The sequence below is a fragment of the Diabrotica virgifera genome, chromosome 4 (genome assembly GCF_917563875.1).
Source record: "Diabrotica virgifera virgifera chromosome 4, PGI_DIABVI_V3a".
In the NCBI taxonomy this organism is placed as follows: domain Eukaryota; kingdom Metazoa; phylum Arthropoda; class Insecta; order Coleoptera; family Chrysomelidae; genus Diabrotica; species Diabrotica virgifera.
The window spans coordinates 179,771,225-179,797,435 of NC_065446.1; the positions used below are offsets into that span (position 1 = coordinate 179,771,225).

A 26,211-nucleotide genomic window follows, 5' to 3' on the forward strand; every position below is an offset into this window, starting at 1 on the left:
AACTTTTGTTCCATAGAGTTTTTTCACTAAGTCAATACTTTTCGAGTTATTTGCCAGTGAATATATTCATTTTTTCAACAAAATAACCACGATTTTAGACGGTTTTTCGCAAATAACTCAAATAGTAAGTATTTTGTCGAAAAAACATTCTCAGCAAAAATATAGCCTGTAAAAAATTTTAAAAAATAGTGTATATATCACGTCTCTATACCTAGTAGAAGCAGAGTTATAGCTAATGAAAAATAGGTTCAGATTCATCAAATTCCAAATGGAATACTTTAACGCGAAATAACCAAAAATGAAGCACATTTCGGGGAAAACTCATTACAACTTATTTAAAGTGTCTAAAAAAAGCTTCATTTTTGTTTTATAAAAAAAATTTCTAGCGTCAAAAGTAAACAAGTTAACTCAAGATAAAGTTGGTCTCTTTTTGTTTTAGTAAAAATATCGAGAAAATCACCCCTAATTAGTATCTTAAATGAACTTAATCGTTACGACTTCACAAGTTTCTTGACTCGTGTATGTAATGTTTATATGATCTGTAAGTTTCATCGGTTCAAAGTCCTTATTATTGAAAGGGCTGTAGTTAAAAGGGGTTGAACGAGTCACTGATCACGAATGTGTGCAAAAATAAGAAACACCAAATCTTAATCAATTTTTGTCTAACAGAAAAACAAAAAAATACATGATATTCAGAAAAGCAATGCTGACTTTTTTTGTTTTTAGAGATTTTTGGTATCTCTAACAGTTTTTAAGTTATTTTGAAAAAAAAGCATATTTTTCAAAATTAAAATTTTTAAAAATTTTACTTTGAAATTTTTTTTTTCAAAAATAAGCACTTTAAATCAATGTAACTTACAAATCATATAAACACAACATAAGTAAAACAATTTGTGGAGCGGTAACGATTGTTCACTCCACTATCACCAATAGAAATCAATCTCATACTTCTCTATTTCATATACTTATTCAATTTAGATTCTTCTTTACATACTGACACCAACCCACAATTTGACCTATATTGGTAGCTCTCATTCTAATTATTTTATTCACTAATCTACGTTGGTAGACTATCAAGATATATTACTTCCAATTCATTCATTCCTTTCAAAACTGCATAAAGATGAATTAGACTTTATGTCACATAGTTTAATTTTATTATATTATTACATACTTTTATTCATTTCACAATACTATATACAATCATATCCTTCACACATATATCTACCTCACTAACAGTAATCTTTAGTTATTTAATTTTGTTAACAATTATTTTCCAACTTTTAACAGACATAATTATTCATTGCAATAGTATAATAATAAATTTAACACAAATAGCCACCTTTTGTATATATACTGTTTTCTCGCAATATTCTACCGTTTACTTTCAACCTGTTGCCTGCTTGCTTTGTTAGGCAACCAACAGTTCATCACATAAAAATACTCTTAAATTCTAGTTTTTTCGGTTTGTTTAGCTTTGTTTTTCCACGCAAGTCTAATTATCTTTTATTATGTAGTGTATTTCCTTGTTTCAACAAAACTCAACTTTCATCTCGTCATTTCACATCCGATGACGTCACAACTTAAACCATGAAATATATCTGCATTAAATTTAATGAATCTATAAGTTATTCTGGAATAGAGAGTTGCTAATTTAAACTTTACAGTAGATTTTATTATTCAAATAATTTAAATTATTTTTGCAGACAAACCTTTGCATTTTATTAAAAAATCCAAAATCAAATGAAACTTTAACCAAAAATTGGCTTTATCTTGTCATGTCATGTCACCCTTGTCAAATTGTATATCCACTTCCTAATTTCTCAGTTGGTCTGTGCCCATTGAATTGGCAAGTACCTAGCATCTTCGAGCAGGGAACCATGGCACCCTTTTAGCATGTGTTCCACTTTATCTATCAACATCGACTTGTAGTCATAACATTTTAATATATTACATTATGTAAACCATATACGATGATGTTAACACTATTTACAGTGTGCTAGTTTCAAAATACTCGGCAGGATGTAAGTATTCCCACATTTTTCATTTTAACAGTCACAGTTTTAACCTTTTGCTTTAAACTAACGTGGAAATACTTCATTCTAGGCACTGAAGATGTTCTGTTTAGAACGAAAACGTTCTGCAATACATGACATTTTATAGTTTTAAATAAACGATTTTATACCAGAATACATCTCGAAGTTTTTACTTCTGTATCGGTAACGATTAATTTCATTTAAGTTGCTAATTAGGGGGTGGTCTTCCCGATTTTTTTTTGCTAAAACAAAAGGGAACAACTTTATTTTGAGCGTAACTTGCTTAAATTTAATGCTAGAAACTTTTTGTAAAAACAGAAATAAAGCTTTTTTAAACACTTTAAAAGAGTTATAAGGGGTTTTCCCCAAAAAGTGCTCAATTTTTTGGATAATTCACGTCGAAATATTCTATTTGAAATTTGGTGAATATGAATCTATTTTTCATTGGCTATAACTCTGGTTCTACGAGATCCAGAGACCTAACTCAAACACCATTTTTTTACTTTTTTATAGGCTATATACTGTTATATTTCTATTTGATATAAAAATTAAAATTTGATAATTATAAACAAAATTCACTTTAATATAAAATATTTTTAATTTTCTCAACCTCGGGCATATAAATTTAGAACAACCTGTATACAACAAATTGTTATATTTAATTTTAAGAAGTGATTAGAATAAGCGTACGAAACTCGGAACAATGTGCTTAGATAAACAAAGTGAATGACGCGTACCATTATCGTTCTTCTCGGAAGGTCGATCATTAGCCTATGCTAAATAAAACTCAGTGAAATAGATGATAGTTCATTATCGTTTTTCGCGGAAGGTTTCGATCATTAGCCTATGCTAAATAAGACTCATTTGAAAGAGAGAATAGGTCATTAAAATTTGTAAATAGTTAGAAAGTATTTTAGAATGGGAATTAAATATTTTCTTTTGAAATCCATTAAGCATATTTAGAAAGATTAAAAATTGGTTTTGAGGAATATTACGAATGAGAGTTGGTGGTGGAAGATTGATTTGTGAATCTGGAAGGGATATTTAGAAAGTAGGGGAATGGATGACAAAGTGAGATCAGAATGTTTTGAGCTGTCGAGAAGTGAAGTCGAGTAGTAGACGGTAGTGTACGGAGAGTGAGAAAGCCGATGTAGTTCCGTGAGTGTGGAGTATCTATCGTGGAACGAGAAGTAGGCCAGGTCGAGAGTAAAAGAACCTCCTTGAGCCAAGAGTGTCCCGGTAGCTGATAGCAGTTTCGAGAAAGGTAGAACACAGCATCACGACAGACGCAGGAACGAGAGCTATACGAGCTAGTTTTTCAAAGGAGAACATTACTGGAAGCCAGGACGAGGTTTGATCGCAGCCAAGGATAGCAGGAAACGGGTCTTGTGTGAGGACATTTTCAGTTCACCAGGAAAAGGTCAGTCTCATTTGTTTGGACATGAATGTATGGGTTTTTCGTATTAAATTCCACATAAAAAATTGAATAACATAATCAATAATATCAGAAAAGCTTCATCAAACTTAAATAGAGTTGTTCCTAATAACTCCTAATAGTTAAATGTTAATAAAAACTTTCAATTGAAAACCAAAAGGAAATAAGATTCCCATTTGTAAATGTTATGTTTAAGAATAATAAGAAATAGCAAATATTAAGCATTGATTGCCTTTTAAATAAAATAAAAAATATTTTGATTATAATTGTAACCCATATGTGTATTTTTTTTACTCTTTTCTTTTCTATCCCGATTAGGAACCATTAAGAAATATTTAGAAGCCACGAAAGTAAGTAATTAATTTATAATTCGCCCTGAGATTGAAAACATATTGATATGTGATCTGGTTAATTAATTAGATTAGTATTAATACATTGATTAAATTAAGTGACATATAAGAATATTATCTCATATCAATAATCAAGATCACATCAACTGTCGTCCAACGTGGAAAGCATTGTAAAGTATTTCTAGTGGCAAATTTGAAGGATAGAAAGAGTAAAGCCGGTATTTGAAAATTTATATGCCTGTGGTAAAAAGTGAGATACTTACATTTGATAACATAAAATTTTAGATCTCTTTAGGTACAAATTTTACATAACTGATTTAATATTTTATTTTACGATATTTACATTTGATATATTTATTGACAATTTATAATATTTGGGTGAGAAAAAGTCGTCTTGGTAACATACTAGTAAAATTTCATATTTGGCGGGGACAGTACTTCTTGAAAACAAATGTCTGTGACAAGAAGCCTAAGCAAAGACAACAAAAAACAAAAAGAACATTCAAATCAAGAGAATAATTCAGACCAAGAAGATATTTTAGACAAGACAATCATGGCATCAGAACAGCAAGAATTATCAGGAATAGATAAATTATTACAAATGATGCAACTCCAGTCACAAAAAGTGGATCAAAAAATGGAGGAAACACAACGAAAAATGGATGAAACACAACAAAAATTGGATCAAAAAATGGATGAAACAAAAAGAATAATGCAAGAAAATCAGAAGGAAACAAAACAAGCCATAGAAGAGAACAACAAGAAAATGGAGGAACGCATAGAAAAGTATGAAATGAAAATTCAAGATAAAATAAAGGAGTTAACGAATGGCCAGAAAAAGGAACTAGAAAATTTGGAAAATAAGTTGGAAAATGCTATTCAAGTAGACAGAGAAGAAGTGGAAAAAAGAATCACAGAAATAGAAAAACAAGTCACCGAAAACCGGACGCAACAAAATGTAGGAGAAAGAAGAGAAATGGTTATAAATAGCACAGATGACGTGAAGATAAGGTTTGGCGGGGATATAAGAAGATTACACCCAGTGCCGTTCATAAATAGCTTGAAAAAGAAAACACAGCACATCGGAAGTTTCGAAACAGCAAAAGAAACTATCAGAAACCATCTCAAAAATGAAGCAAGCCTATGGTTCGATTGCAAAGAAGAAGAATTTGACAGTTGGCAAGAATTTGAACAAAAATTTTTGAATTATTTCTGGGGAAAAGTCCAACAATTGGAAATTAACAAGGAATTGCAAAATGGGAAATACAATGATAGGATGGGTATATCAGAAAGGACATATGCATTACAAATTTACTATAACGCAAAACATTTACAATATAATTACTCATCGGAACAATTAGTCGAACTGATTGCAAGACATTTCGAAGAAACGCTGGAAGACCATATCACATTGCAAAACTACAAAGACATAGATAGTTTATGCCAATTCCTACAAATAAGAGAATTACGTGTAAGAGAAACAAAATCATGAAGGGTGTACTGCCGATAAGGCCATGGGAAGACCAAGAGCCAAAAGAATATCAACAGGTGATTGAAACCGTACAGAGAAGATTACGGCGAAGCAACGAAAAATATATCCAAAGACAGGAACAAAATAGAAAAAGAAGACCAGTGACTTTCCAAAAGGGTGAAAAAGTACTCGTGAGGGCATTACGAGTATCAAATCTTCCTGGTGGCATTTGCGCAAAGTTGATGCCTGTTTTCGAAGGCCCGTACATCGTGAATAATGAAAATGGGATAAATAGTTATGAGTTGAGGCACAGGAACTCGGAAAAGATCCGAGGAATTTATAATATTCACGATGTATACAAATATCACGAATAAAAGACAGAATTACATGAAGTAGATAGTAAGTTAGGGTATAAGACATAGATTAAAGTAATGAAATATACAGGGAGTTGGTTTTGCCTCGAGAAAATTTATTTAAAAATGCAGATAAATTTTATCGAATACAAGGCGGGGATTTGTTATATTTCTATTTGATATAAAAATTAAAATTTGATAATTATAAACAAAATTCACTTTAATATAAAATATTTTTAATTTTCTCAACCTCGGGCATATAAATTTAGAACAACCTGTATACAACAAATTGTTATATTTAATTTTAAGAAGTGATTAGAATAAGCGTACGAAACTCGGAACAATGTGCTTAGATAAACAAAGTGAATGACGCGTACCATTATCGTTCTTCTCGGAAGGTCGATCATTAGCCTATGCTAAATAAAACTCAGTGAAATAGATGATAGTTCATTATCGTTTTTCGCGGAAGGTTTCGATCATTAGCCTATGCTAAATAAGACTCATTTGAAAGAGAGAATAGGTCATTAAAATTTGTAAATAGTTAGAAAGTATTTTAGAATGGGAATTAAATATTTTCTTTTGAAATCCATTAAGCATATTTAGAAAGATTAAAAATTGGTTTTGAGGAATATTACGAATGAGAGTTGGTGGTGGAAGATTGATTTGTGAATCTGGAAGGGATATTTAGAAAGTAGGGGAATGGATGACAAAGTGAGATCAGAATGTTTTGAGCTGTCGAGAAGTGAAGTCGAGTAGTAGACGGTAGTGTACGGAGAGTGAGAAAGCCGATGTAGTTCCGTGAGTATGGAGTATCTATCGTGGAACGAGAAGTAGGCCAGGTCGAGAGTAAAAGAACCTCCTTGAGCCAAGAGTGTCCCGGTAGCTGATAGCAGTTTCGAGAAAGGTAGAACACAGCATCACGACAGACGCAGGAACGAGAGCTATACGAGCTAGTTTTTCAAAGGAGAACATTACTGGAAGCCAGGACGAGGTTTGATCGCAGCCAAGGATAGCAGGAAACGGGTCTTGTGTGAGGACATTTTCAGTTCACCAGGAAAAGGTCAGTCTCATTTGTTTGGACATGAATGTATGGGTTTTTCGTATTAAATTCCACATAAAAAATTGAATAACATAATCAATAATATCAGAAAAGCTTCATCAAACTTAAATAGAGTTGTTCCTAATAACTCCTAATAGTTAAATGTTAATAAAAACTTTCAATTGAAAACCAAAAGGAAATAAGATTCCCATTTGTAAATGTTATGTTTAAGAATAATAAGAAATAGCAAATATTAAGCATTGATTGCCTTTTAAATAAAATAAAAAATATTTTGATTATAATTGTAACCCATATGTGTATTTTTTTTACTCTTTTCTTTTCTATCCCGATTAGGAACCATTAAGAAATATTTAGAAGCCACGAAAGTAAGTAATTAATTTATAATTCGCCCTGAGATTGAAAACATATTGATATGTGATCTGGTTAATTAATTAGATTAGTATTAATACATTGATTAAATTAAGTGACATATAAGAATATTATCTCATATCAATAATCAAGATCACATCAATACATATATATATATATATATATATATATATATATATATATATATATATATATATATATATATACGTTTTTTTCGACAAAATATTTACTTTTTGAGTTATTTGCGAAAAACCGTCTAAAAATGTGGTTATTTTGTTGAAAAATGAACATATTCACTCGCAAATAACTCGAAAAGTGTTGACTTGGCGAAAAAGCTCTATAGAACAAAAGGTACTTAAAATTAGTCAGTTTACCCATTTCCGGACTTATTTTGGACATATATTTTTTCACCCCCAGGAGGGGGTGAAAGTCACCGCCTAGGGCAAAAGCACACATCGGCACAATATCACGTTTTTTCTTTGACATGTAAGCTATACGTATGCCAAATTTCATGTCAATCCAAGCAGTTCTTTAAAATTTAGAGCAAAAACCGTGAAAGAATGTACTATCTAGCAACATCTCTGGTCGGCACACACGTACTTTACAAAATGTCTTTTTAAAGTCTTTCCGAATACCGAACAATTAACGCACTTTAATATTTTCCCGACGAATAAAGTTCAAAAGTCTTTTAAAGTCTTTCTCTAATTCACTTATTTATATAGCACTAAGTTTACCGAACACCGACTTTATTATTTATTTATACAAGTTTTCTTTACAAATATCTAGCTTAAACTAAACTCAAATAAAAGCGCGCTCCGATTAAATAGCAAATAACGTTATATAGTATTTTTACTACAAAAACGTTATTACGTAAGTCAAAATTTTTGATGTAAGAGAACTGTCAAAACATTAGAATGTGACTTTTCATTATTGCCGTATTTATAATAAACATAGCAATAATGAAAAGTCACAATCTAATGTTTTGACAGTTCTCTTACGTCAAAAATTTTGACCTACGTAATAACGTTTTTGTAGTAAAAATACTATACTCGATCATTCCAGACTTCGCCACCTTTAGCTATGGTTTGACCTTCCACCGCGAACGCACTATGGACTGTAAATACATACGACTCTTGACATTTCCCATTACATTTGTGGAAGAAAAAAAATAGCGCCATCTAGGCGGTCTACGGTGATAACCAGAGCAATCTAACCTTACATTTATAAAATTGCTTTATTATTGTTTTTGTATAAGTGTTTGAACTATTTTTATTGTAATTTAATTTAGCAAAATTAGCTTGTTATTCAAAAATTTATAAAATTAAATTTGAATGTTTAAGTCAAATTTTACGTTGTCACAACGTAGTTTCACCGCAAGCCGACAGTGGCGCTAGTGGCAACGTGCTTCTAGATTTCTGTGAGAGTTGGATGTATTACAGTCAATAGTATTTGATAGTAGGCAACGCAGTTACCTATTCAGCCGTGTAAATACAAAATATACCGTGGATAAACAAAATTTATTTTTGCAAATTAGGTAGGTATAATTTTAATCTTGAGTATAATTGATAATTACATTTTTTTTCTAATTAATATAAAAAAAGGTCGTAGAAAAAGTATAGTATTCTACTCGCATGTAATGGCTATTACGCACTCTGATAAATTACGGCACTCGGCACTCACCTAAACGGCTCGTGTCGCAAACTTCATCCTCGTGAATAATAGTGATCATTATAATTTGCTCGTTGAATAATTATAACGTTACAGTTGTTAATCTTTCTTCCGCACTAATTGCGTCTCTTATAACTGCATTTTGTTTCTTAATTGCTGGCTTTGCTGGCCGTACCAAGTCCCATAATTTATTGAATCATCGCCCATTTGTTGGTGATCCTTGAAAAACATAGACGCGGCTAAACACAGTATAGGTAATAGGTATTTAGTCTTCTTCTTCTTCTTCTTCCTTTATTGGGTTATATCCCTCGGGATAATTTAGGTATTTAGTCCATTCCGAAGTTGTAGTTTTGTTTTGACATTTCCCTTCTGACATAACCTATATGTGTATCATAAAATAATATAATATATTATATACAGGCATATTATGCCTTTTTTGCCTTTACACTTACTTGTGAATTGATTTTTTGTTTTATTTATTTACTGAATATAGAGAGACTTTTAAACTGTCCAAGGTTGTTCTAGCTTTGTTGTTTTAAAATTTGTGATGTTTGTTATAATGATAATAGGAGTCTTATTTAAATTGGTGCATTAAAAGGGATTTATTATATTATTAGCAGTAATTCCAAATGCGAATATTAGAGCAGGGCATTTAGCACAAAATAAATCGATTTTTAAATACAGCACCTAGAGATTTGCAACTTTTTGTATTGTGTTTAGGATGGTGTCAGAAAAAAGGTATACTATAGAAAAATGGGTGGAAATGACCCCCGGTGCTCAAAAATCCTCCACACTCCAGAAGACAACATGTCTTAGCAGTGATCTTGGGCACCAGGTAGTGCATCCAGAAGGTGACGTGACCATAGACATGTTTAAGTCTCTAGACACGAAAAGTTTAAAGTCTCTAGGTGCTGTATTTAAAAGTCGATTTATTCCTATGTTTTTAGTGCTAATGGTCTATATGTTTCAACACTATATCATGCCCAAAACACGCCATAATAATGTGTTTTGAAATGTCATAGAAACCTCATTTGTGACATTATTTACTTTTAATATTATATGACTACTGCATATGCATCCAATTTTCTGTAATTCTTGACGTTTTCGTAATCGAATTTTATCTGCACATTCTTTTGGCACCATCCCTAATTCCTCTAATTTAATCTAATAGCCTTTTAATAGTCTAATGAGATATGATGTAAGGTCCATCTGCACCGATCTGTTTAATGGATTAAAATTATTTGATGTAATTTAGTATGTTTACAAATTATAAAAAAAAGGGTGCCCGATATAATTTTGTTTTGACTATAATTAATGAATAATTAAAAAATTACTTTTTTTATATATTAAACAGTTATTTATGTATCAAGGTCATTAAATAGATGTTTATACCCTAAGGGCGACAAGCTTATAAATTACATAATTATGTATGTGGTGAATATAAAATTTTATGTCATAGCGGTTCATTGCGTCAGTTAAAGTTTTAATTTTATAATATAATAAATTAGAAGAAATACTGTATCGCAGCAGGTATTTAGTACTGTTGGTAGAAAAGTGATGTTGGTTAGCAATTTGGTATTAACATAAACAAAGTTTTTCTATGTGAAATTGTCAAAAAAGTCAGAATGCAAGAGAAATTCGATATTTCTGAAAAAAAGCCAATAAAGCGACTGAGAATCTATTACCAAATAAACGTATCTATGACAAGGAATACGCTAAATTTCAACCATGGATGACAGAAAATAATACTGAATGCGTAAATGAGACTGTACTACTGGCATACACTGTACAGGACGACCAAGAAAAACATGGAACAATAGGATAAGCAAGATTCTCAAAGAAAGAGGGAAGACATAGAGTGAGCCGAAGGAACTAGCTAGAGACAGAAAAGAGTGGTGTACATTTGTAGAAAAAAATTTAAGAGAGCTTGTACACCTCGACACCTTCGGGTATAAGAGGTTTTCGATTATGTATGCATGTTAATTATAGTCAGAACAAAATTATATCGGGCACCCCTTGTTTTTTATAATTGTTACCATACTAAATTACATATCCAATAATTTTAATCCATTATTAAACAGATCGGTGCAGATCGACATTATATTGGATCCTCTACTATAAATAAAAGATCCAAAGTACCAACAATACTGTCAGTAGTCCTAAAATATATTTATTAAAACATACCAACTGTAGAAAAATAATATAACTTATCAAATCTGTTTATTTAAAAAATACAGCTACTATTTATAATTATTATAAATATGATTTATACGTAATCATTTGATTTTAATTTCACACTATCACTTTGGACGGTTATAGTCTTTCTGGCATTATTCGAATTTCACTTTTATCCAATTGCGGTTGCAACTCCAATAGAGTCATGTAACAGTTTTGTAACTTGATTTGTGGACGTCCGTGAGAGCGGTTGCAACTCCACTGGAGATTCCTGTGGCAGTTCTGTACTGGAAACTGTGTCAGAGAAATCCTAAAAAAATATTTTTGTTAGATTCCAAAGCCACAAGAATAATGGAAACATATAGCAAAGGAATTTGAAGCAAGATTGAACTTTCCCCATTGCTTCGGTGCCGTTGACGGCAAATATGTGCAGAGTATTCTACCAAATGGGCAAGGTTCCTATTTTTATAACTATAAAGGATTTCATAGTATGGTTTTGATGGCAGTTGTAAATGCTAATTATGAGTTCATAATATACGAATTTGGCGTGAATGGGAGAATTTGTGATGGAGGTGTTATAGAGCAAACAATATTTTACAACAAATTAAAAGAAAATACATTACAAATTCCAGTCTTTGATCGCCTCAGTGGTTCAGATAAAATGCTTAGTGACGTGTTTATTGGTGTTGAAGCTTTTGCCTTAGCTCCACATTTCTTAAAACCGTTTAATCAAAGAGAATTAACAAATGAACGCAAAATATTCAATTACCGCCTGTCAAGGACAAGGCGAGTTGTAGAAAATGCCTTTGGTATTTTAGCTAACAGATTTTGAATTTTCCATACCACTATTAATTTAAATCTAAAAACTGTATATATCATTGTCATGACATATTGTGTACTCCATAACTTTTTGAGAATTAAATATGCTTCAACCTATACTCCCATTGGAAGCTTAGACGTTGACAATAGGAATGGTTTAAGAACAGAAGATTCTAATCTCACTGATATGCAGAGATAACATTATATAAGTATTTCCAGAGACGCCAAGCAAACTAAGGATAAACTTTTTTTATGGTATTTCAATAATGAAGGTAGTGTACCATGACAAAATAGCCATGGTGTAATTCATAATATAGTTTAATTATAGAATTTAATTCAAGTTCTAAATATTGTGAACGTAGATATAGTTTAATAAAGAAATTTTTTTAAATTAATCATGGTTTTTAATTGATAGAAACTTACAAAATACCTTTTCAGGTAGATATGATTATTCCACAAACGCAAATATGCAACAAATATGTGTGTCAAGTGTCAACAATAGAAATAGCAGGAAATTTCTTAGACAGTTAGAAATTCGATTAGCATCTTTTATTTCGACAAAAATTTGGCATCCATGCCCAAAATTCTGCTTAAATTTTTGTAGAGAGTAGAAAGACTTCCGGAGTGGAAATTGAAACACCAATCAGTAGTAAATTAAGAAATGCAATTTTCTTTACACCTACAACAGTGGCTCAATCCCATATGAACATAATACTACATTAAATATGCCACAAGAAAACAGTGTCAGAACTTAGCAGAAATACATAAGTTGATTAATTATTATATTCTATTATTATAAGTATATAAATTTTTTTTGGCAGTAGTACCCCAATATTGGAAAATTAAATACTAAAATGGTAAAAGAAATTTATATGATTTAAAAGAATTCTCTATTTTAGAATGAACTAAAAATATAAAAATAAAATATTGCCTCTTTTAATTTTTCAATCATTAAAGTGTATGCTTCATTCTCTACTTTTCACCTTCCATAATGCATGCCAGCTCAAAAATTTGTACAACTCTTCAATTAAGAATAGGTTTGCAATGCTTCTAATATCACTCATTTCGACTGTCCACCTTGAAAACTTTTGCCGGACTGAACTTCTGACCACACTTCAAGTAAAACTGCACAGGTAAAATCTTCAGCATGTTGACGAGAGTACAGGCGGCGCTTGGAGGCTTACATGTGATACCGTCTTGCTGCTCTTACCTGCGCAAATGAGTCTCTGCAGACATGGTCTCAGGCAAAACGTAGTGTGTAGCCAGTGTATTATACTACAGACCTCAAGGCTCTGAGGATAGTCAGCATAATTTAGATTGCTCAGATTTCTGCATTATCATTATGAATGATATATGTACAACGTTATGCTGTCATGACATTTGCAAAAAAAATTGTTTGTATTGATGGTACCTATGGAACTAATATTGGTGAAGGCGTTGCTGTGACATACATGATTTCAAATAGAATGAATACTACAATTTCTACCTAATAATATCACTACAGATATGTTTATGAGAGATATAATGGAAACTTTTTATAACGGATGGACAGCAGTGATAATGTGACAGCTGTGTCTAATCGATTATTTTGTTCCTGGCACATTGATTGTGCCTGGAAAACTAATCTAACAAAAATTTCTGTAGTTGAAAAAAGAATGGAAGTATGTATACAAGTGCTTGAAATTTATACAAAGTACTTTAGAAGTTAACAACTTTTAAAAAGATTTGTTGAATTTTCCAACTGGAGAATGATTCTGGTACTGTTAAATTTTATGAGTACCTGAGTAAAAATTATAGTTTGAATACTAAGTCGGGGTTCTACTGTTATAGAAAGGAATTACTAACAAATACAAATATGTACTTGGAGAGTATGCACAGTATTATAAAAAGGTGAAACAACTAGATAAAAGCATGCATAATTTGACACACTACACTCGAGATAAACAAGTGGAAAGACTAATTCAGATAACAAAAGGTTTGTAAATATGTTTTGATTTAATTTTGTCAACATTTTTGTGGCTTTCAGGAAAAAGGACTGATTGATTGACTGCCATTAATTGTAGCCACAAATTATAAATTTGATATTGAAAGTGTGGAAGGAAATGATGAATTTAAAAAATGGATAATTAAAAATAAAACAAACTCAAAAATATGTACTGTTACAGAGAAACTGTTTAATGTATGTTATCTTGTCAGCTACATACTATGTAAAATATGCTACCATTCCTACTCATGTACTTGCCTTGATTATTTTATTAAATTAAATTCAATCAAATCTTTAATTCAATCAAATATTTGCCAGCACATTCACTACCTTTGTATTACATGAGTCACACTAAATAATTAAGTTCCAAGCAGTGATATTTGGGAAGAATTGGAGTCTTCAGCACCTACGCACACATCAAAAACCGAGGGATAGATAGAAATTACATGAGATACTATCTGCTCAGCACTGTAAGTAATTGCATTAGGTCAAAAATGCAACAGTGAAGATATTTTAATGACAGCCGTTAATCAAATTAAAGCTGTGAAAGCCAACAAATTTCACGTTGATCCAAATATGAGACTTGAGAAAATTCAGAAAGGGTGAAACAGGTGTCATTTTCTACCAAGAAAAAGACAGTGTCTACGTCTGGTAAACTATTAAGGAAGCCCAATATCGCAGAGTCCTCCAATTTGAATGAAGTATCCTCTAAATGGTATGTATTTGCATAATGCCTGTACCTATGTGTTGTGAGTACACAATTAAGTAATCAGCAAACTGCATGTCCATTTCTTGTTTAAGTTCACCATTATCTATAAATAGTTTTTCGCAGATTTTAAAACAACAAAACTAGAACAACTTGCAACAGAACAACTCCTCTATATTCAATGAAACAAGAATCAATTCAATTTCAATATACAACTCCTTGTATACAACACAATAAAACATAGGTTAGGTTAAATAAAACAGAAATGTCAAAACAAACTACAACTTCGGAATGGACTAAATACCTGGGCGCCGTCCAATTCACCTAAAACCTTGAACTTGTCAAACGTCACGCGCATGTCCTATACGCTCAAACTCGTATACAGTCACTTCATCGAGAGCCCCAACTCATATACTTGACATTTCACATACTCAGGTGAAATTATTCGTTTTTAAGCTTAATTCCTTAATCGGACTAGACCACTTATAAATTTGCAGAATTGGCTATTATTGACAGATGACAGCCTAGCTTGGAAAACAATACAAATAAATTTTTATTTTTAGTGTTTATTTATACATAATATTCATTCTACAATATAATATATACAGTGCGTCCATAAAGTAACGCATAAATTCATTATTTCGTAAACCGGCGACTTTAAAGAAAACTCCCAAAACAGGTCGATTTTTATTTTTAATTTCTCATTTTTTGCCATATATATCATAGTAGTGACGTCATCCATCTGGGCCTGATGACGTAATCGATGATTTTTTTTAAATGAGAATAGGGGTCATGTGATAGCTCATTTGAAAGGGTATTCAATTCTCTATTCACTAATGTAAACATTAATATAATTATTTATACAGGGTGGTCAAAAAAATATTTTTTAATTAAAATAATCGAGACAAAAAGAAGAATGTATGTAATTTATTTAATTCAAAATGCGTTTTGCTACTGTCAGTAAACAGAAAAAAATTATTTGACAAATAAACATTGATTTTCGCTTGAACGAAATGTTCAAACTGGCAAGAGGCAGGTGGGTGGCAGCTTTAACATTGAATTTAAGCAAAAAACAATATTTATTTGTCAAATAAATTTTTTTCCTGTTTTCTGACAACATTAAAACGTGTTTTGAATTAGATAAATTACATACATTCTTCTTTTTGTTTCAATTATTTTAATTAAAAAAATGTGTTTTTGAACACCTTGTATAAATACTTATGTTAATGTTTATATTAGGGAATAGAGAATTGAATACCCATTCAAATGAGCTATCACATGACCCCTATTCTCATTTAAAAAAATAAACTATTACGTCATCACGCCCAGATGGACGACGTCACTAGTATGATGTATATGCCAAAAAATCGGAAATTAAAAATAAAAATCGACCTATTTCGGTATTTTTCTTTAAAGTCGCCGGTTTACGAAATAATGAATTTATGCGTTACTTTATGGACGCACTGTAGAACCAGAACAGTCTACACGTTTATACTAAAGAAACATGTAAAAAATTGATGATATTTGACTCTGATTTACTTAATGGGCATTAGGGGGGAAATATTAGCCAGTATGAAGAATAAAAGCTGTGATTGTGATAGGTCATAACTTCCCAGTGACTGAAGAAATATTAAATTCCATGGAGTTTTTTGGTGTCTACTGATAGGATTAATAGGATAGCATCAAATGGATGACGAATAATACGGGACATCGCTGAAGCCACTAATAGACAGGTTACACATTAAAAGTGGTATCTTGAAAAAAAGTTAAATCTAACAGCAAGTACTTTTGGACAAATCGTCTCATATGCAAAGGAAACAGGTCTCCACATAGTTTGTTAAAAAGCCTTGTTGTAGGTGAGTTAAAATATGTGTATTACAGTACTTAGTAAATGAGAAACAAGAATAAAAATCCTAGAAGTTGTTCTGATAATTCGACCCCTGCAATGAATACCCTTGGTAACCAGCATTTATGATATTCTTCAGAAAAAAAGATAGCAATTTCTTTGATTTTTTTAATTGCATGTAACATTTTTTCAGTGTAAGAAGTAATTATATAAATGTTAAACTCTTTCAGAATAAGAGGATAGGTTTTTGCATTATGGCAGTTACAGCTTTTGATATAAATATAAAGTGCATAGAATAATCTTGTAAGGGCACTTACGATGATCTTATCTGACACATATGTAGTACCTACCTGCACAAAATGATCAGAACTTAGTAGCGAATAAAGTTGTAGCAACAGTTACGTGGCGAATAAAATTGTAACAACTGCAGTTACTGTGTTGTTCTACAAATAAGTCAAATATTTTTTACATTTATGGTATTACACCATTCGGATTTTTTTCTTATAAATGCAGTTATAACTGTTATAAATTGAGTTAGGTGAGCTAACTAAATGACCATCAACGATTATAATTCAACTAAACTACAGGACAACAGGAAACTTTTATACTTGGATTATAATCGTTGATGGTCATTTAGTTAGCTCACCTAACTCAATTTAAAACAATAACCACACTGATAATATTGGCAGATAGAGCATAAAAAGTTGTACCAGAAGAACACTGTAAATAAAAATCGCCAAAAATGTTAGTTACAACGTCATTCTATGCAGGGGTCGAATTATTATTCTGCTTCTGTTTTTCAATGAGATTTTGATAATTGTTGTACATAAACCTCAAAAGATTTTTTTTCTTTGCAGGTGAATACAATGTTGATTAGGTATATAAAAACCATTCATTGGGCAGAATCCATAGAAAATATGCATAGGCCCATGGAGCACCTAAGACAAAATTATAGTCTTAATTTATGGCTAACAGATTCGAGACTCCTTGGTAGTCCTGATGGAATTATTGAAGAAGAATTATGTTGTGTTAGCGATTATGATGAATTTTGTAGCTTATGATCTTTATGTAAGTAAAAAAGTACGGACTGCTACATGTTATATATAGAAAATACTAAGGAATCACTGAATTACGATATAAAATCTGTTTAGAATGTGGTTAATTGTAAGAGAAATAATTTTAATATTCCATGTTATATGAAGTTTAACACTTTATTTGCGGATGGTTTTCATGTGAGCCACATAGTGCCACCATCAATGTGCATTGGATATATATGAACTTCTAAGACGAAAATAATTTCAGTTGAGAGTATAAGTCTTAACTCATTTTATCCACACTCAATGTTAATGATTCTGTTTTTAGTGAGCCACAATCAATTGTTGATGCTTTTGCCAATTTCTTCAGCAGTGTCCATAATGCTTCTTTTTCCTATCCAGACCAGAGCAGTCATAGTCCCAATATCACTCATAGTGATATTCACACTTAACTATTAAAATTTGTGACATTCTATCATGTTTACAGTGTCTTTAATGCCAATAAAGGTCCTGATACATATAGAATATCTAATTTGTTTAGATTTCTGATGTACTGTTCTTTTAAATTGTGTAAGCCATATTCTTATTCTGGTATGATCAATTTATTGAATCTAGATTATCTTCTTGTCAGAAGAGTTAACTTTGACTTCATATTTATTTTTAAGCTTGTAAATGAGATAATCCAATCTTCCTAAATGCTTCAGCTAATTTGTTATATTTCTTTCCGTTCACTGTGCCACAATTCACTTTTCTTTGTTCCTTATCGCAGAACTAATTATGGTTCAAATACAGGTATGATATGGTCTGACCACTATGCATGCAAATCAGTTACCTCATAATTGTTTAGGTTATGTATCAATTGCCTTAGGAATTTATTTATTGTATTTGAATCAGTCATTGCGAAAACAATCTTAGTCCATATTTTTGGTAAAATGACGATGCTTTTTGACGCCATGAAATTTACATATAAACATTTAAACTTTTTTTGCCTTTTAGAAAGATTCATTCATAACCCATAATACTTATATAAAATATAGTATTATCTAGGAATATCCAACTAATGAAAAGATTTTTACGTTTCCTGAAAAATTTACACATTGTAACATGTATTGTTTTCGCATTGACCGAATCATTTATGTATTTCTAATTTTATAAATATATTGTATATATTTTAATGCTGAATTCTTATATAATTTTGACAGTGATTTTGTCTCATTTGTTAGTAATAAATACCTACATATCAATTAATTACCTAATGTATTAATGTAATATGTAATAAAAGTTCCTTTAAAAATTTATTTTTATTCCCAAAATACATTCTTAATAGAAGTAAGTCTACTAGACGTATTGCTTGGATGTCCAATGAAGGTCCAATTATATTGTGGACATCCTCTCAGGAAGCTCGGGAGACGTTTATTAGCGCGACATTTTGGACCAAACTATGCCGTCTGATGAAGGTCCAAATGACACCCAGTAAACGTCCCCTCAGGACGTTAGGTGTATGTTTGGCAGCACCACATTTGGATCAAAATATAAAGTTGTTCATACTAAAATGGACGTTGGAGGGACATATGTGAAGGACTTTCACTGGACGTCCGTGTGTTATTAGGGAAATATTTTGAATGTGTATAAAATGCCCTAATTGTTTATTAAAATAATTTTGTTTTTCGAAATAAGATCTTCCTTTACTTGCACAAAAATAATATGTTTACTTATCTTAAATAATAGTTAATTAAATGAGTCACTAGTTTATTAAGTATTATCTATGCTTTAATCCAGCCTTTAACTAAATGCAATACATAACTGCCGAGCCCTATAAAGTTTAAGTGATATTTCTGCAATTAATTTTATATAAATTGAACAGAATAGAAAAAAGCTTTATTCTCAGGATTCACAAGTTTATACAAAAATAAAAATATCAGTAGGGAGAATGGTGTAAAATACAATTTATAAGAGTTTCTGAAACAACCTACACTTAACATAAAAATAACAGTCTCCTTGCAGGTCAGCTTGAAGGTATTATTCCACTTTGTATGGTTCTAGGTATATGAGTAACTGTTGAACAGACTTTCTATATTCTGTAGTTTTCTCAGATGTTGTTAGTCTATGTATTGGTACATTATATAGTTTATAAAATTGTTTGGTTTATGCCTACTATGCGAATTTATGCCTACTTCTAAAAATGAAAAGGAAGCATTCATATATGTATGTTCCTGTTATTGTTAGTAGGTTGAGTTTTTTGAAATTATCTCTACATGAATCCCTGTATTTCAAGTTAAGTAGAGTTCTGTTATTGTTAGTAGGTTGAGTTTTTTGAAATTATCTCTACATGAATCCCTGTATTTCAAGTTAAGTAGAGTTCTGATTGCTCTTTTTTGTAATATAAAAACCTGTTCAGCCGTACTACTTTCCCCCCAGAAAATTATTCCAAAAATCGCAATACAGAATGAAAATTTGAAAAAAAAATACATAGGTAACTAACTCGTTTACATTTTTCGTCCAAATAATTTGCTGTTATTCTGAAAGAGTAGCAGATAGATTCAGGGTATAAAATTGCAATTGTATTTACATAAATCACACTGTCTTTAGAATATGTATATTATAGTACCTATAATCTATTATAATTAAAAATATTTATTGTGAATATTTACAAATTTAGATACAATTTGATCTAGATTTATTAGATTGTAAAAATGAATTGAATTATTGCAACTTAATTAATTACTGTCCATTTCAGAAGTTTCCAAACTACAGGCAATCTCCACTGCTCCCTCCAAGTCTAGATTCCTGGTGCCCAATAGTCTTGCTTGTATTCTTTTGGAACATAAAACAAATTGGTTCCTTATGGCAGACTTTAGAGGTGCTTGAAAATTGAAATTTATATAGAAATTATTGCACTGATTCTCCTTCTACTTGCTGTCTGCGTTTAAATCTGTAGTTTCAGCAATTTCCAAAGGAACAGGATTGTAAAAATTGTCCATTTTTAACAATTTCGTCCTATATTTTATCTATCATCTGCTAGTTATACACATATTTTAGAAATATATATATATATATACTCTAATTTTCCAAAAACTACTTTATATTTTATTTTTTATTTTTATTATATATCATTTTAATAGGTTAGGTAGGTAAATCAAATCTTCTCTTTTTCTTCCCATTTGTAATACAATCCAACAAACATAAAAGTATAAAATACTGTTATACTCTTATATTATATTTGTGGGATAATACATGTTCTATACTTTTTAATCGATATAATACATATAATAACGACATCATTAATTCAATTTCTAATTATATTATGCATAAATATTTATTCTCAGTATGTATGTGAGTTGGTGTGTATATGAATAGGGTTGTATCCAACTTGGTGTGACTTGGTGATTATGCGTTTTCGTGACTATTTCTGTGTTACCGACATTTACAGTTTAGGCGAATTGGGGGCGACCCTAAATACCTATTACCTATACCAAACCTATACTGTGTTTAACCGTGTCTGAAAAACATTGGTTGACTGATATCAGTAGTACATCATTTGTGGCGCAGCATCATTTGTGGCGTGTACAGTAGTACAGCATCATTTGTGGCATGCCCCGCTCACTCTAATAAAAAACATGTAATCGTATTTATTTTCCTTTCATTTAGTCAGAGGCGCTGATGTCGGCATTGTGATTGGTGGAATCTGTAATCTGTGTTCGTGTGCTTTCGTTCGTTGTCGTTCAGTTATTTTATATGGTGTTATGTGATGTGTTTGTGTCACCATAAAAAGCTGATATTCAGTCTTGTTTTTTGATATTTTGTAATCGAGTACCTTTTTAAAGGTAAGTTTTTCTGATTGTAAGGTAGACATTTTCTGATTGTAGGTACTGTTTATCCAACAGTTTTAAAATACACACTTTATTTCGCGTTTTGTTGTTAGGTCTAATGGCTCCGTTCAGCTGTTGTGTGCAGACGGTGGAAAAGTTCAACAAGTAAACGTTTATTTAATCTAAATTAAATACTCATATTTCTATGTAAAATGTCACATTATTTTATAAATAAATAAGTAAGAAACAAATGTTGTTTGTGTTTTACCTTTATTGTCCACTTGAATAAAATATTAAATATTGGAAGTACCGTATGGAGGCTATGTATGTACCTAGCATGGAGGCTAGATTATGGCACCCTTCCTATCCAATCAACAACAAGAACGTTTAAAATTTCACACCTATCATGTCGAAGCTACAGACCACTTATGTGGAGGCCAGATTTGTAGTATCCTTCCATTTAACCAGGTGCTGAGATGGCGCTGAAATACGTGACATGTTTTTTAAAGAGTAAGATCGCATTCTACCAAATCACACAACACTTTTTTCTATGATTTGTGGCGCGTTTAAGTTATTCCATGGTTATTCATGAAAAGCGTGTATGAAGTGTTGTCTATTTAAGTAGGCGTTCTCGGCGTTCTTAAACCTACTGATTGTCATTGGCAACTGTCACTAGTGTCACTGTCAAATACTGTCACCAAAGGTAAATATTGATTTTTGAATATCTCCTACATTTTGAAAATTTATAAAAATGGATAATGAACAAAAAGATGCCAATGTAGAAACAATTGAATCATTAACTAAAGAAACTGAGATCCTTAAAAAGAAATTAGAAGATGAACGACAAAAATTAAACGATGTTACATGTAAGTTACAATGTTTGGTATAATTTTTTATTATAATTCTATAATATATTGTCGGTTTATAACGTCCTGCGTCGTTGTCCGATGACTAAGCGCCAGTTCTCTCGGTTGTTCCTATCCTCATCACATAATCCTCTTTAGCTCATAGACCTCCTTATACCACCAATCCAAGATTTTTTCTTTCTTCCTCTTTTTCGTTTTTCTTTTGGTATTCACCTCATTGTCTTTTTATGTAGTCTTTCCTCGCTCATTCTTTGAACGTGCCCTTACCAAGTGAATTCTTTCTCCTCTATGCAGTCAGTAATTGTTTTTGTCACACTCATTCTCTCTTATTATTTTTCATTTCGAATCCTCTCCAACTTTGAAGATCCGCTTGATCGTCTTAGTGCGTCCGTCTCCATAGCTTCTAGTTTTCTCTTTTGATCTTCTTTAATCCTCCACATTTTAGAACCCTACATTAATGTGCTTTTTATCAATGTACAGTCGAACCCGCTTATTGGAATAGCCTTCATGCCAAGCAAAATTATTCATATAACCGGGATATTCTAATAACCGATCATTGCTAGCTAGTAAAAAGGTTTCGGAACCTCAAATTTTTATTCCTTAAACCGGGTTATTCTTATAACCGGTATTCTAATAAGCGGATTCTACTGTATTATAAATTGTTACTTTCCATTGTTTTCTTGTCTTTACTCCACAATATTTCATTTATCGATTTAATTATTCTTCTGGCTTTATTTATTTTGTTTGTAATATCATCATGTGTTCCTTCATTGTTGAACAGTCCTAAGTAATTATAACTTCCGCATGTTTTTATTATTTCATTATTCTCCATAATCAAATCGATTATTTATTCATAATACATAAATATTGTGTTTTCATTTAGACACCATTTTCCATATTCCTTCTTTAATTTGCGCATCATATATTGCTAGTCCTCCTTATCATTTGCACAAATTACTTGGTCTTCTGCGAACTGAAGGATATATAAACCCTTAAATATAAAGTACATATTATTTATTTTAATTCAATTTCTCTTTATCTTACAGTATCCCAAATTGCGGAGCGATTAGATATTATTAATTATATGAATATAAAACCCAGACGAACATTAAAAGGACATCAAGCAAAAGTTTTATGTTCAGACTGGTCTCCAGATAAGAGGCACATAGTATCTTCTTCACAGGTTATTGTTTTCGTTAATTAATTCATTCATCATAAGAAACATTCATAAGAAACATATAAGAATATCAAACATTCATAAGAAACTTTTTTATAGTTCATTTCAACAGTCTGTTAGGCCTGGATCCTGTGTATCAAAAAAAAAAGTTTATTAATATCAAGCTGAAAATTTGTTAATAGCTTAACGGTGTCTAGTCGGACAAACTTTGATATACGGGAACACTGGAACAGGGGAAGTTTTAATTGTGGAACAGTTTACAGGTTTCGAACATCAGACTACGAAAACGTCCCATGTATTTTGTCGGACAGAACTTCCAAGTGATTTGTTACCCTATCATTAAACTCTCATGCAAAAATCAGACTGCTATTTACCACCAATATAATTCCTGTCCTTTGACATGTTCTACGTGTTAGACTTTTAGAATGCTCAACATGTTTATGGGAGACAAACATTTTTTTATATACAGGGTGATTGATTAGTAGGCTCAATAGCTCCGCCATAGTAATATATAGCAATAAAAGTTAATAACAAAAATTTTAGCCACCTTTGAGCTTCACATTACAAAATTAGTTAGAATGTTACAGGGTGTTCGATAACGCAGTGGCAGACCTAACTTATGTTTTTTTAAATGGAACACCCTATATTTTATTTTATATTCGAAATACTGTTAACTTCTCCATCACAAAAATATAAAGGTTTGTAATGTTATACGGGGTATTTACAAAGTTATAACCAATTTTGTATGAAAATCGTAACAAGTTCAACTCCCTGTATAAATAAAAATAAGCACAACAGCAATGGTTTATTAATGCCATATTTTTTTATTTATTGTCAAAATTTTTAAGAATTATTTATATTGCTAATTTTCTTTATATCAAATACAGGGTGAGTCAAAACGCAAGTACATTATTTTCTCAGTAATGTTAAATGGAACACCCTGTATTTTATATCATTATTGAAAAGTAACATTAACATACTTTAATTTTTATATAACATTCCCTATGCCCAAATTTATTAGTTTTCAAGATATTTTCATTTTTCAGAGCAAATTATTTTAGGTGTTTAAATTTATCTAAATTTTAAGTAAGCCATGACTGAATTGACAATTGAATATTACCGATTATCAATCCGGTAATCAATGTAACGCTGTAGCAAATAAAGAAATAAAAATAATTTATTAGTAATACATTTTACAAACAAAAACATAACCACTACATGCAACATTTTTGAAACAATTAAAAACTATCTTTTTATGTAAATGCAACAAATAAACAAAGAAAATTAGTAATAAAGGACATCGCACACATCTTATGGAAAATATAATGTCACTCAAATTCAATAAAATTTATACCAATAGATTCGTTTTAAATTAACGATCAAATCTTATCATTGCGCCAACTCTCTATTTTCAAAAATAAGAGCAGAAATTGATATAAATAAATCTGAAATCAAATGGGTAGGTACATAAGTTAGAGAGAGAAAAAATATTTTAAAATACCCAGATTTTCGGTACTCCATAAATCAGCGGATTAGTTTCACTAATCCGCTTAGGCCCAGCGGGATTTAAGCTGTTATGAATAGCACTCAGAGCAATAATGATTGTAAACTAACATTTTATGGACTCCAAAAATGTGATTTCGATAAACTTTAATTGCAATTTGCGCTGTAATTAATCATAATTAAGAGTTGGCGCAATGATAAGAATTTATCTTTATATTAAAACGAATCTAATCGTATAAATTTTATTGAATTTGAGTGACATTATATTTTCCATAAGATGTGTGCGATGTCCATTACAAAAAACACACAAACACAAAATACAATATTTTGTGAAGACAATTAAACACTACTTTTGTATTTAAATGTAACAATGTAACAAATAAAGAACGAAACATAATTTATCAGTAATACATTTTGCAAAAAAAATGCTTGAAAAAATTAGAAGCTACTTTTAATAAAATATTTTTAATATTTAATTGCATAAGGTGTTCAAAATTATCTCCTAACACATTTATGTACGCCTAAAAACGATCATTGAATGAGCTACTTACTCTACGCAGCATTTGTAAATTAACACATCGAAATACACTTTGTATTCTATTTTTCATCTCATCCCTTGTTGTTGGAGGTATTTTATAAACTTCATTATTAACGTAACCCCAAAAAAATCAGTCCAGTTTATTAAATTCTGGTGATTTGGGTGGCCACGCTACTGCTCCATTGAAAAATGAAAATATCTCGAAAACTAATAAATTTAGACATAGGGCATGTTATCTAAAAATTAAAGTACGGTAATGGTACTTTTCAATAGTGATATAAAATACAGGGTGTTCCATTTAAAATTACTGAGAAAATAATGTACTTGCGTTTTGACTCACCCTGTATTTGATATAAAGAAAATTAGCAATATCGACCATTCTTGAAAATTTTGACAATACGTTAAAAAATGCGGAATTAATAAACCATTGTTGTTTTGCTTATTTTTATTTATACAGGGAGTTGAACTTGTTATGGTTTTCATATAAAATTGGTTATAACTTTGTAAATACCCTGTATAACATAACAAACCTTTATATTTTTGTGATGGAGAAGTTAACAGGATTTCGAATTTAAAATAAAATATAGGGTGTTCCATTTAAAAAAACATAAGTTTGGTCTGCCACTGTGTTATCGAACACCCTGTAACATTCTAACTAATTTTGTAATGCGAAGCTCAAAGGTGGCTAACATTTTTGTTATTAACTTTTATTGCTATCTATTACTATAGCGGAGCTATTGAGCTTTACCCTACTAATCAATCACCCTGTATATAAAGTTTGCTGTTGAATAAACTTAAAAACAACCTGCTAGTTTTCACAATCATAAACTTGTCACAGGATGACAGGTCCCACAATTAAAGCTTCCCTTGTTCCAGTGTTCCCATACATCAAAGTTTGTATGACTAGGCACAATTAAACTATTAACAAATTTTCAGCTTGCTGTTTTTGCTGTTAATCAATTTTTTTTTGGTACATGGGATACAGGCTATGTAGTTTCTTAAACAGAACCAT

General features: G+C 31.0%; 2 protein-coding genes and 3 long non-coding RNA genes across 6 annotated transcripts in view; 3 read left to right on the forward strand and 2 right to left on the reverse strand.

Moving 5' to 3' along the window:
- Positions 1 to 8,891, reverse strand: part of LOC126883270 (excitatory amino acid transporter 2-like) — a 216,391-nt gene extending 207,500 nt beyond the window's left edge. Inside the window, exon 1 of one of the 2 annotated variants that reach the window (XM_050648599.1) lies at positions 8,755 to 8,891. In XM_050648599.1, the coding sequence (XP_050504556.1) occupies positions 8,755 to 8,803 (49 nt within the window). In that variant the 5' untranslated portion in view covers positions 8,804 to 8,891. The remainder of the gene's footprint in view (positions 1 to 8,754) is intronic. The other variant, XM_050648597.1, reaches the window with a different exon arrangement.
- A 76-nt stretch (positions 8,892 to 8,967) lies between these two features.
- Positions 8,968 to 12,131, forward strand: LOC126883276 (uncharacterized). Its single transcript, XR_007697597.1, has 2 exons — positions 8,968 to 9,003; positions 9,065 to 12,131. It is a non-coding gene; the product is annotated as an uncharacterized LOC126883276 (long non-coding RNA).
- Positions 10,946 to 14,712, reverse strand: LOC126883274 (uncharacterized). Its single transcript, XR_007697595.1, has 2 exons — positions 14,461 to 14,712; positions 10,946 to 11,227 (listed from the first exon to the last, which is right to left on the reverse strand). It is a non-coding gene; the product is annotated as an uncharacterized LOC126883274 (long non-coding RNA).
- Positions 14,713 to 20,784: 6,072 nt separating this feature from the next.
- On the forward strand, positions 20,785 to 21,366 carry LOC126883275 (uncharacterized). The gene is made up of 2 exons (XR_007697596.1): positions 20,785 to 21,130; positions 21,229 to 21,366. It is a non-coding gene; the product is annotated as an uncharacterized LOC126883275 (long non-coding RNA).
- A 422-nt stretch (positions 21,367 to 21,788) lies between these two features.
- The window catches only part of LOC126883271 (guanine nucleotide-binding protein subunit beta-5), an 84,436-nt gene continuing 80,013 nt past the window's right edge, over positions 21,789 to 26,211 (forward strand). The window contains exons 1-2 of the mRNA XM_050648601.1: positions 21,789 to 21,981; positions 23,028 to 23,164. Of these exons, the coding sequence (XP_050504558.1) occupies positions 21,867 to 21,981; positions 23,028 to 23,164 (252 nt within the window). The 5' untranslated portion in view covers positions 21,789 to 21,866. The remainder of the gene's footprint in view (positions 21,982 to 23,027; positions 23,165 to 26,211) is intronic.